General features: G+C 38.5%; 1 protein-coding gene across 1 annotated transcript in view; it reads right to left on the bottom strand.

The window, feature by feature from the left end:
- ADAM19 (ADAM metallopeptidase domain 19) overlaps window positions 1–13,400 on the bottom strand; it is a 1,509,956-nt gene that overhangs the window by 723,239 nt on the left and 773,317 nt on the right. Inside the window, exon 5 of the mRNA XM_044069332.1 lies at window positions 3,829–3,905. Coding sequence (XP_043925267.1) covers window positions 3,829–3,905 — 77 coding nt within the window. The remainder of the gene's footprint in view (window positions 1–3,828; window positions 3,906–13,400) is intronic.

The raw sequence follows: 13,400 nt of genomic DNA, 5'->3' as shown, positions 1-13,400 counted from the left end.
CTAGTGAACATCTGATACAGTTGAAAGGTGCGCCAGAAATGTGAGTCGTGGTAACCGCCTGGGTTGCCAGCACACCCATTCAAGATGACTCCCTTAGCATTACACACAACTTGGCAGTTAATTTCTCTAGAAATGTCCCTGTTCCCCGGTTGGTGCCTTGATTTCTATATGTGTACAATCTATGGCACCCAGTACTTCAGGGTAGTGTGCTACAGGGAAGAACTCCCACATAATTGTGGTCCTGTCCTCAGGAGTACAGGGAAAATATATGTGGTCACTGGCATGTTAGAGCATGGGATTCAGAAATTGAAGTAGTATTCTGAATGCTGATGCCTGTGACACCCTCAGCATGTCCCAGTTGGTCTCTGAAAGGTTCCTGTAGGTAAAATTATAAGTGCTACACATACCTTTGTCTCCACCTGTATTAGTTCCCCTCAGTTTGCCCTTGGTCTGAGGTGAGGATGACAGAGGTTGCAGAGTTCCTGTAGTGTGTCTCTATCCGCCCTGTAGCATTCTACAATTTCCACCTCATGCAGATTGTGATAAGATAACCTGGGTCTGAAATCTCTTCTCCTTCTGTCCGTGGTGTATTAGCAGCAGCAGCAGCATAAACTTCAGCCTGTTGCACATGCACATGAATTAAAGCAACAGCAGCCCCTAACATTTTCTGTGTTGACTCCTTTCCATGGCTGTATTCCAACAGGTTCTGGAATCTGCAGGGAAAACCAGCACTGAGTCCAGACTGTTGCTTTATAGCTTGTTGAATAGCTCCTCCATCTTGGATTGGTTGAGTAGCACACAATTCAGCTGCTTATGCTGTAATTAGCATGCCACGATGTTTACCATGGTTGCACAGCTCTACACAACGTGTACAGCTGCTTACTGAATACAAAACAGTGGGCTACTATTTGTGTGTCATGGCATGACACGCACATGGTCTTAGCAGGTCATGTACGGTTTATGGAATCTGCCCGACAGTAAAAGATAGAAAAGTATGGTATAAGAATGTAATGATAAAATGTTACTATGTAAAACCATGGGGAAATCTAACAAATGAAAAAATTAAAGCTATAAAAATAAGAAGCAAACAGTGTAATCAGAAATAGAATGTCAAGATTTTTGGGGAGATTGGTAATATATAAATTGCTAGTAAAAGGAAATATGCCATATTAGAAGAAAAGTGATAGAATATATTTACATTGTCAAGAAGAAGAAACTACAGAACATGAATTTTTGAAATGTAAAAGAGTAAAAAAGTTATGGGGAAAACCTTAGACTTTTTTGAAGATATAAAAGAAGAAAATGAAATAAACAGGGATATGATTAAATATGGATATTATAAGAATAGACATAAAGAATATGTTAAAAGAATAGATAAAAAGTTATTGTATGTTATATGGAATAAAAGAATAAATTAAATTATTTTTAATAGTACATGGATTTTAGCAGCAAACAAAAGTAAAATCAGATGGTGGGTTATGAAAAAAAGTGGGGATCTAACAGGGATGAAAATTCAGTATGACTATGCAAACAAATTTGTACACACACACACACACACACACACACACATATATATATATATATATATATATATATATACACACACACACACATATGTAACTGTACCCTTATAAATATTATAAATATGTAAATATGTTATAAATAAGAGTTATTTTTCTATATAAATAAAGGACCCCTACTCTTTTAGATAAGTGCCATGGGATCTTTTACTTCCACCTGAGCTACTACCAAATCAGGCAGATGGGGCCTTGGTTTAACATCTCATCCAAAGGATACAGCATGTATTTTCATTAATTAATTTTCTTGTGCATGAATTTCCCCTATCTGGGATAAAACATTGTGCACTTGTGATGTCAATGAGGTGTTCTTTACAAAGAAACTTTTGTGTTGGTCTATATAACATATCTACTGGCTCCTCACTTTAGGAAATAATTAGGCTTCTTCAGTTTTATCTTATGTGAATTGGAAAATGAAGGATATCTAATTTCCTTAGAAATAATATATGTGACTCCCAATCTAATGTGCATTACAGGCAGCACAATGGTACAACAACTGCTGCCTCTTGGCACTTGATTATCCAGTTTAGTTCATAGCAAAGGTATCTTCTGTTTAGGATTTGCATGTTTTCCATGTTAGCTTTTGCCAGGCTGTCTGATTTCCTCCCATATCCAAAATATATGCTGATAGGTGAGTTGGCAATCCTCTAAACTGTCCAGAGATGTATATATGGTGTGTGTGTGTGTGTGTGTGTGTGTGTGTGTGTGTGTGTGTGTGTGTGTGTGTGTGTGTGTGTGTGTGTGTGTGTGCGCGTCATATGCATGTGTAAATACATCTGTGTTTGCGCGTGTGTGTGTGTGTGTGTGTTTGTGTGTGTGTTTGTGTGCACGTATGTTTGTGTAAGTGTGTGTGCTTGTGTCATAGACTGGTGTACCAGCTGTGTGGTTCTTTGCCTGATCCTGTTACTTGCATGGAGAGGCTTCAACTCTCCCATAACCATGAACAGGATGCAAAGGAACCAGGAAATGAATGATTAAATGCAGAAACAATGCATGTTTTTACAAATTCAGTTCAAACTTCCACCAGCAGTTCAGGCAAATGAAAGACAAGACCTTTAGAACACATTAATTCACAAGATGTGAAGGTATAACTAATGGGAGTGTCACTGGCACAGGAAAATATAAATGATGTGACATGACCTCGCTTAACCTGTTTTACTAAACTTTACACTATTTACCCTATGGTACATTTCAAACTTAATATTGCTGACCCTCAGTTATAATTCTTATTTCATATAAACCTGAAATGTTTGGTTTTCTTGTTATTGAAAAAAAAATTTCTCCAACAGAATATCCAGTTTTGTTTAAAATATCATGTTTATATCCCTTGATATCCCACATTACATACTATTTGAATAACTGTTGCTGCTGCAGAACACAGATGATGTGATTATGCCTGTCATAAACCCAAGCATCTCATCTTTAAAGTAAATGAGATGGTTTGCAGCTACGTTAAGAAGAGAAATTTAGCTCCATTAGAATAATATCCCACCATTTGACATTCCAACTTGTACTGAGGTATATCTAACCTCTTTTTATAAACCCCCTCCACACACACATGCACACAAATGCAGACACACACACACAAACACACACACGTGCACGTGTGCACATACACTCTCTCTCATCATGTCAGCCTATTCAGTAAAGTCACTCCATAATAATCAAGGCATGCGCCTGCTTCCGAATGTTTGCTGATATCTTGGCACACTCTCACAGACACGTGCACACATATACACACTCTGCTTACATAGCAGCAGCAGTCCTGCCCTCTGACATTCCAGAGCTGAGCCCACATTAAGTAACAGCTCTGTTTGGCAGATTGCCTTGTGACACTTTTTTTCTGCACAGGCAGTATGCACTCACTATGAGGAATACTCCCTTGGTTCCCTGATTCCTTTTATGATGAAGCCATGCTGTATGTACAAATTAGGTTAGAGATGTTATTCAGTCCTTCTCATTGGAAGTTCTTTGAGAATCATGCATTCTAGTTATTAAACATCCTTGTCATTTGGCGTTTGATGTGTGGCCAAAGCTGATGCAAGTCAAATTAATAACTCTCTATTGGATGTACAAGAAAGGCATCCCTCACTATGAAAAATGCTCCTTGAACTTTAATTTACAGGTCTTTTATTGAAATAAGGTATAAAAGTTACAACTGTTTATAGATAGACTGAGATACTGTTGGCCAGCATTGTTTTACAAGTCATGATTCCAAGTGACTATGTAATAGATGATGTAGTAATATTACCGTAATCCCTGGCAAGTGCTCAGTACGACACCAGATTGTTTAATTTCTCGCACAGTGCCATGGTAAAAGCAGTGGTTCTGCAAGAAAAACAACAGAGGAAAACTATCAAACAGCAGATCTTTGTAGGTATGCACAGTTTTAGTAACAGAGAAATAAGCTTATTAGCATTGTGCATATCATATGCAGAAATAAAAGAAATAAAGTATATCAGACATACTTAAAGCACATTTAAGTAAAAACAGCAACTTGTGTCACAAAATTAGAGTGGTCATTTATAATTAAGAATGAAAGAAGCTGTGGTAGTGATGTATTTTGCTCCAATTCTTAATCTAGTTTTTATTCAAGTTGTACTCTGCTCTTTTGTGTAGTTTAATATTTCATTTTAAGGTAATATTTAATTTTAAGTGAATTTCAATGGCAATTACTTATGGAATACTTTCCTACTGGTGACCATAAACTTAAAACAAAAGTTAGGAATATAGAAAGTTCTTTGTACAGAGTTATAAAGCCCTGACTTTGGCCTAGATGACTTCAGTATGAATAGCAGTTTGGACACTGGAAGGAGGACATTGAGAGATGGGCATGCATGGTTACTACTTGCTCACTGCACTTTGTATTGGATGGAGGAATGGTCTAAGTGCTGTTGTAGTAAAGCAGTCTGATGAAAGGCCAAGAAGTGTGCTTCATAGCAAAAGAAACTTGGAAGCATAAATGTAGCAACTGAGCATAAAGTGCTTCCATTCTAACTGAGAATCACAGGTGAGTGGAAGTGAGCACATGTCTAGGGCTTAGCATAGTGGGCATTTCTCTATGATTACTGGCTGCTGACAAATATTGAGATGTTTGTACAACTAACATACATTAAAGTCTTTCACTGCTAACAATAGCACCAGTACTACCCCAACTTCCCCTCCTCATCTATACAGTTAGAGGTGTCTCCTCCCAGATTTTCTAGGGATGGCTCCAGTACTGGTAAGTGTAAGCCAAACGTATGAAACCAGTGGAAGTGGAAGGGCAAAGAATATGACTGTTTGCCACAGTATCACTGGGGTCCAAAACAAGATTGGGGGGGGGGGAGCAGCTGGCTGGTCTAATTCTCAGTTGCACAGATTGCAAAAAGAACTGCAATATAAATTTCCAGATAGAGCATCTCTCTTCACTAGCTGCAGAGCAATTGCCCATATGCCCTAAGGTTAATAGATAGAACTCTTATTTGCTTTCTAAATAAATAAATAAATAAAACTTCAGTCAGGTAACTGGAATTTACAGTTCTGGAAATCATCTCAAGGGAAAACAGCTGAGTGTGAAAATTAGCTAAAATCACCTGCAGTGATAAATAGTAATGGAGTCCTCAGGCCTGTCAAACTGTATTGATCAAGAATAATATTTCTCATGCAGACAGTTGCAAGATGTCTGAATGAAAAACACACCTCATTAGATCGATACTTCATGTCTGGATCCAGGATGTGCTAGAAATCATTTGTAGCTGTTGCCTCTACTGAAGTTTGCTAATCTGGTTACTGCCTGTTAGCTGTCACAAACTTAACATGGAAAAAGACTACCTTCAGTTCTAAAATCTCTACATAAACCATAAAGTAGCACATTGGACTGTACCGGTCTATACTGGAGATCATAGTCATGTGAGGCTGAGAGGACAACATTGTCTGCAAACAATAGCACCACTGATGTAAAGCAAATGAAGGTGAATAGCATTTGATTTAATAAGTGCATTTAATATACTTTTATACGTATCAAAATGATGTGCACACCTGTGAAATTAAAAGAAACAGCAAACAGAAATACCTCATTTACTTTTTGAATCCACATTATCAGAAAATCACTTGTATAATGATGCCAGTTACCTTAACCATGCAAACCAGGGAACTCCTAAAAGTAGCTGAATCACTGTTTAATGCATACAATGATGCACTCAGTAATTCCATTTCCTGTATAAATATAATTATGCATGCATATTTACCAAATGCAACTAGGGAAAAAGAGTAGAAAATAATTATATTAGGTAAAAGTTCATTACAGGGTCAGCCAGGGTTTTTTCTGTTTGTTTCACAGACTGCATAATTGAGAAAGTTATTCAAGTAATATTGCCATGAGAAGAGAAAGGTACAATGAGGGTCGCTATACTTCCATGCACAAAGACAAAGCATACACACATACAGACTCCAAATAGGGGACAGAGATCAGTTACCTATCCAGGATTTACCTCTTGTCTTGAGTAGTACCATTCCTTTGTAGAGTAAAAAATTGTAATCATCCCATAAAAACAGAAAAATGAAAATGGAGATACAGCATGGAAATTCTACATCAGTGTAATGGACCTACCACTCTATTTCCACATTAACTGCTTCTCAGTACTGTCCTTTTAAAGTGCTTTTGCACACAGGCTCATAGGTAAGTACTAGTTTAGCTGCCCTGGCAGGCCATTTTAAGTCTAGCCAGTTTTCCTTTTAGTGTTTGAAATAACCTATCCCTTTGGTTATAGATTGGCCTCGGTCCTTCAGTAGTACTGGGTCAGTCCTGGGGTAAATTTTCTATTTTCTATCCACAGATATAAATTGCGCTTGAATATGAACAGGGATGAAGTTTGTTTTATATGGATTGGGAGTCTATTCCACAGCAGCAGTATTCTCTCCCTCAGTTTCTTGAAAGTTTAAAACCATGCCTTGATTTTAGCTCCATCACTCCATGGAGAAGCAACCTTTACATATTCACTGTTTGCCTGAATCCTAACTCCTTTCCTTCTTATGGTCCCCTTCAGTCTTAACAGCTGTTGTCCTCATTGACTTGACCATCATACAGTCAAAACTGTGGTGCTATAGGTATTTACAAAAAAAAAAATACTCTAAATATGAGACTTTTATGATGACTCTAGTGTGAACACACAGATTTACTCTCTCCTCCTCTCCTCAACGAAAACAGTTTTAGTATTCCAGAGATTTCAGAACTGGGATTTAATTTGGAACATTACTGTGCACAGCCACAATTACTGTACTTATGTAAAAAAAGAAAATAAATAAAACCAGAGATAAACAGTGTTGTGAGCCACTTGCCATGAGACAATCTCCAAGCATGGACTGAAACTTGTTGTCTAGAAAGTTATCCCCTGCTTCTAGTAATGATAAGCAGGAAGTGCCCTTACAAACAATTTAAAAAAACATAAAGGGGATGAAAAGGACATTGCAAATCTATACAGCCCAGATGGAGGAGAAAGTTGTTGAAATGGATTCAGTGTTAAATAATCATTCTGATGCCTTGCAGCAACTGACCGATAGTAATGTACAACTTAAGGTCCAAGCAGAAGCAGAAGAGGTTCAAGCTGATTATCCGGAAGCACAACTGGTGGAATATGAGGATCGAAGTTAGAAAAAACATTAGAATCCTTGGGGTTTCTGAATAGTTGGAACAGTTTCGATTTTATACATGGTTTCTTAGTGCAGTGGTTGGGCCTATGTAAGGAGGAAGTAAGAACTAAGAGGGTACATCGGTCACCGTGGAATCCTCAGTGGTGGAGAGTAGGAGTGGTACACCCTATTATCATTCCGTTTGAGATGTTCTCTCTTAAAGATCAACTCCTCTCTAAAATCTGGAAACTAGGGCAAAAGCTTACTTCTAAAGATAAGCAGCTTTTTGTGGTCCATGACTTCTCCCTGGCTATGTGCAGGAAAATATCTGGCTTTTTGCCTTGAAGCATCACAGGCAGTGAAGCAATTTAGAAAAAGGCTCATCAGGTTCAGTCACAACAGATAAAGGAGAGTCTGCTTCCAGTACAGAGCTCCCAGCCTCTCCTATGCATCATATGACATGCAAGGAACTTTCTCCATTATTTAACTGGCAAATGGCATTGAGACAAAATGCAGTTACTTGTTTCTGCCAGAAAGGCTAAGGTGTCAACAACCTGATGGCATTGTTTCTTTTTATATGAAAGTAATTTATCTGCTAGAGTTGTTAATTGACCATTATATCAATTTCTTTTTTTTTTTTAATATATTTTTATTGCATTTTTTCTTCTTATTTTAATACAAGAAAAGAATATCACAAAAAAATGTAAGAACAGGTACTAGGAATATCAAGTTGCATTAATCCTAATAAAGTATATATAACATGAACCATCAGTGTTAAACTAACAATATGCAAAATTAACTAACAATCAAGCTGCTCATATTGAGCTATAATACAGAAAACTACATAGAGATAATATACACCATATTGAAATCTGACATTAAAACACTTGCAAGACATTCTAGCCTACCTAACTTATGTTATATCTTGTACTAACTATACACATTATATACATTGATGTCACCTTGAATGTTCATCTTATATGTATTACCATGACTTGTCCATTGTTGTTGTGGGTAAACATTTTACAATACTAAATATCTTTAGTTTCTCTTATTTACATAGAATAATACGGATGTTGTAGTCCCTTATTCATAAATCAGTTTTGACCTAAGGTTTCTATAAGCATTGTCCAATGTTTCTGATAGTAGGACAGTTTTTTTTGGCTTCTTGCAATTAGTTTACTGGTGAATAAGTACTTTATAGCCATTTCTTTAAATTCTTCCCATGTGATTTTACTTCTATCTAACCAATTTTGGGCTGTGTATGATTTCATCATTGCACACAGTGTGACTATGATGCGTTTATTTTCATAGGAAAAATTTGTAGGGAATACATGTAAAATTGCCATTTCCCATGACAGGGTAGATTTAGTGTATCCCTTTTTTTCTAACTTGGTTCTTAATGAACACTATAATTTGTAAACATTCTTGCGGCTCCAAAAATATGCAGAGTGTCTGCAACACTGTTTTGGCATATGGTGCAATAAGGAGAGTATGAGGAATTAATTTTACTTAGAAAAAGTGCTGTGTGATAAGCATCGTTATTAATCATAATTGGGGTGTAAATTAGTTTTTTGAGGGGGTTAGTTTCAAAGTAAGCTCAATTGCAGCAGATTTGTGTTCATCAGTGATCTTATTATTTTTCTCTTCCCAAAATTTTGAATCTAGAAGTGCATCTTGATATTTCATTTTTGTTATTAATCTATAAGTATTCAATAACATTTTAGATCTCAAAAGTAACAGGTTAATAATTTGTTGATATAGCTGTTTGTGTTGGTTATCTATTTTAACATTTATAGTAATTGTGTTAATCGTGTATATTAATTGGTTGATTATGGTGTTATAACTTTTATTTACTTCAAATCTTTGCCTAATGTTTTCAATTGAAAGGCTTTTGACCTGATAGACATCCCATACGGTAATGTTTTTTTTTTTTTTTATTTTGGGGGTACTGAGTCAGGTTTATCATAGTATTATTTAGTTTAATATTAGGGTTAAGGTGTACTGGTTGTCCCAGTACCAAAGTATCTTTAAGATTTAGGGTGGATACCAGCTTTTGAAATATTAGTGTGTTTCTTATTATTATGGGGTGGACCTAAAATACTTTAATGTCTTACGACTTCAAAAAAGGTACTGCTTTAGGATTTAAATTACATGAGATTAGATTATTGTAATATATTTTAATCTATAGTGTAAACCATGCTTTGTTGAATGGTTCAAAATTTGCTATTTGTATAATTCAACTAGCATTTTTAATGTTATAGTATGTTTGGAATTCAGGTAGACCTAGCCTCCCTTTTTGTTTGGGTAATGTTAATCTAGAATATTTTATTCTTGTATTTTTTGGGTGCCAAATAAATTTACCTAGCAGTGTTTCAAGTTTGGAGAAGAAGTTTTTGGGTATATTTTGATTAATAGCATTAAAATGAAACAATAATCTTGGAAGACTATTCATTTTAACTATAACCGTCTTAGATAGTAGAGACAGATTGAGATTTAACCATCTCTTAGTGTCCTCAGTGATAGTAGTCCAGGTTTTGAGCAAATTATTTTTAGTCATATCAGATTGGGGGTGAGTGAACATGATACCCAGATATTAAAGATTATAATTGACTTTTATTTCAGTTTCTGGGAAATAGAATTCTTTATGTCCTAGAGTATTCAGAGGGAATATGACTGATTTTTGGGGGGTTAATGGCATAACTGGATATTTTTTAGAATATTTCAATTGAGTTTAATATCTTATTCAAATCTGTATTTGGAATTCAAAATAGATGTTTAAATCATCAGCAAAAGCTGTATACTTTATTGGGATTTTTGAAATATTCATAAGATGGTGATAAGTTCTTTGTGATATTTTAAGAAGTGGAGGTTCTATGTAGATATTGAACAAATATGGTGATAGGATCATAGGTTCATAGGAAGGTACTAGGCTATCTGCCTGAAGGCATTCATAAGCCTAGCCCAAATGTTTTGGATTTCGCTGCCCCCTTAGATTAGTTCCCTGTACCTCTGTCCATCAGAGCCACTGAAGTGATCCCCAGGGTAAACTTTCTGTTTCCCATCCACTCATCAAGGTTTCTTTTGAAGAGTGTTAGTGAGGAACTCTGCCTAATGTAGATTGGGATCTTGTTCCAAAGCATGGGAAGTCTCTGGGATAGAAATCTATCCCTCCAGCATGTCCTATTTATTGTTGTGGTGAGGTTTAGATCCCTAGAGCATGTTGCTCAAGGGGATAAGGTTTTCTTTAAGCGGAGCATGTCCATCAATTCTGGGTTGGACATGGCCTTGTATGTCAGGCAGAGATCACCTCTGAGTAGGTGGTATGCAACCGAGTACAGCTGGAGTTTCTTCAGTCGAGTTGCATAGGGCATCTGTTTGAAGCCAGTGATCCTCTTGGTGAAGTACTTCTGTGGTCTTTCCAGCTCTTGCAGGTGTCTTGTAAGGTACATCCCAAATGGGGCACTGTACTCTATGATGGGTTTGATGAATGATGAGTAGAGAGGCACAATGACCTCTTTTGATCTGGATCTGAACCCTTTTGTGATTAGGTGGGCCACGTAGAAGGATTTTCTAACCACTTTGGCAATGTGATTATCAAAGGTGAGATTACTATCTACTTGGGTCCTCAGATCCCTTATCACATCTTCCATATTTAGGGGACTACCACCTATGTGGTAGTTTGTGGGTACTTTGTCTTTTCCAAAGGGGATGACTATGCACTTTTTGGCATTTAGCTTGAGGCCATGATTTTGACACCACGTATTCGTCTCAGTGAGACCCTGTTGGAGGATGTCTGTGTCAGCCGGAAAGTCAGTTATAGCCCCTAGTTTGCAGTTGTCTGCGAACTTGGTCAGCTATAGTCCTCCTGTGGTTGCCTGTACCTCTGAGACGTATATGTCGAACAGGAGGGGTCCGAGGACTGAGCCCTGGGGAATGCCACTTGTAACTGGTTTAGAGTCAGACCTAGCTCCTGCAACTCTCACCATGTGGGTTCTGTCCATGAGCCAGTTCGCAACCCATCTTGTGATGTAGGGGTTTATGTTCAGGCTGGTGAGCTTGTCTATAATACCAGAATGGGGAATGGTGTCGAAGGCCTTAGCAAGGTCTAGGTAGGCTGTGTGTACCACCTTTCCCTCATCTATAGCCTTGGTAACTGTCTCAAAAAAGTCCACCAGGTTTGCCCTTAACAAAGTCGAACTGGGTAGGCTCCAGTGTTTGGAGGTTCCCAATGTCTCTCTTAATGAGTTCCATAATGATGTGCTCCATAGCCTTGTAGACCAAGCTAGTCAGGCTTATAGGCTGATAGTTCCCAGGGTCTGTTGTGGCTCCACCTTTGGGAAGTGGAATAGCCATTGCTGTACGCCACTCTATGGGTACGTAGCCTGTGGAGAGGCTGAGTTTGAACAGTGTGTTTAGGTGAGGGGTTAGTTGAGCTCATGTAGGACGCAGCCTGGGACACCATCTGGTCCCACTGATGTTGTGTTTTTGGCTTTGGAGAGGGCTGTTTTAACCTGAGTGTCTGTGATTTCAGGGACTCTACATTCTTCTGGTATGGTTATGGGCCCTTTTGGGGGTGAGAGGGGGGTGAAGTTTGCGCTAAACCTGTCTGGCAGGATATTGGTGATATCATTTGGTTCAGTGTATTTTGTGCCATTCTGCACTAACTCCGAGCATATCTGAGTATTGCCACTTAGATTCTTGACATAGCTAAAGAATGCCTTGTGGTTATCCTTGGAGTCCTTGGCAATTTTTCTTTCAAAGCTCACCTTGGATGTCTTCCCTTCTTGGGATTTTACTCTTTTCTGTACTAGTTTCCTCCTTCTATTGTATAGCTTGTTTATGGCAGGAGTCCACCAGACTGGTTTCCTTTTCTTGGAGGAGTGAGTTTTGGTTTTGCTTGGGATGGTACGTGCCCGTAGAATGCATTAGTAAAGGATTTTGGAGCCTGGACAGCATTATCCATCAGCATGGGGGCTTTGAAACTTTCCACCTCAGTCTTAAGTAATGTGAAGTTTGCTTTTGAAAAGTTTTTCACAGTGGTTTCCTTGTCCGGGGGTGGGGGTGGAATATGGATATCCAAAGTGATTTGTTTATGGTCAGATCTAACCAGCGAGGGGTTTACCTCCAGTGTGGAACACCGGTCGCCCATGTTGGTGATGACCAGGTCCAATATGTTGTCACCTCTGGTGGGAGTGCTGACCAGTTGAACCAGGGCATTTGAGTTTATTAATTCTAGGAAATGTTGGGCAAGGGAGTTAGTACTTGAGTAGTACTCCCAGTTAATGTTTGGGTAATTGAAATCACCCAATATTAGGGTGTTTGGTAGGACCTTTATGTTTCCCGGTGTTTCCAGAAATGTGGAATGGGGGTCCTGGGACATGGTGGGTGATCTGTAGCAAGCTACAATTTGAATTGCAGTTTTGCCCATTGTTAGTTGCACGTGGATGATATGTGAAGCATCGTGCTGTGCCACTAACCTGGAGGTGTGGGTATCCTTGATGAATATGGATACGCCCCTGCCTTTTGTATTTTGGTTTGGGTTCTGTGGCTGAAATGTATGGTATGAGTTGTAACCTGGTAGTGCTGGAGTGCTCTTTGGAGCCTTAAACCAGGTTTCTGTTACTGCACATATATAGATTTTCTCCATACTGAGGAGTGCCTCGAGTGCGTGCATTTTGAGGTTTAGACTTCTGGCATTGAGTAGCATTGCCCTTAGTTTTTTGTTACTTGTGCTATTTACGGTGTTGGGTTTGTCTTTTGCACCTTGCCTAAAAAAGGCACTATGGGATTGGCAAGAGCCTTGGCCAGTATTCGAAAGCCTAAGGGTGACAGGTGCAAACCGTCTCTAGTGAAGCAGCATGGCTTGTTGAGCATGTCATCCCAGGTGGACAGACACTGGATCCCCTTTGAATGACACCAGAAACTTAGCCAATTGTTGAAATCGGGAATTTTGTCTTTATACCGTGGTATCATTCTTGGTGAGGGCAGGATGCTACTCAGGATCAGGTTCATACCGGCCTGGGCTACGTGATCAGAGAGCTCTTCCATGTCTCTTTTCATGTAGTCCAGGGAGGTACGGCTCATGTCATTCACACCAACATGAACAATGACAGAGTCATATTTGTACTTGTTCTGGAATGATCTGAGTGCTTGTGTTGTGTGGCGGATCCTGGCACCCGACAGGCAGCTAACAGTAACCTTCTTCTTATT

The sequence above is a fragment of the Protopterus annectens genome, chromosome 4.part0, assembly GCF_019279795.1.
Source record: "Protopterus annectens isolate FY-2018-M chromosome 4.part0, PAN1.0, whole genome shotgun sequence".
Classification (NCBI taxonomy): domain Eukaryota; kingdom Metazoa; phylum Chordata; order Ceratodontiformes; family Protopteridae; genus Protopterus; species Protopterus annectens.
The sequence above is the reverse complement of the archived record's forward strand: the minus strand, read 5'-3'. Positions and strand labels throughout refer to the sequence as shown.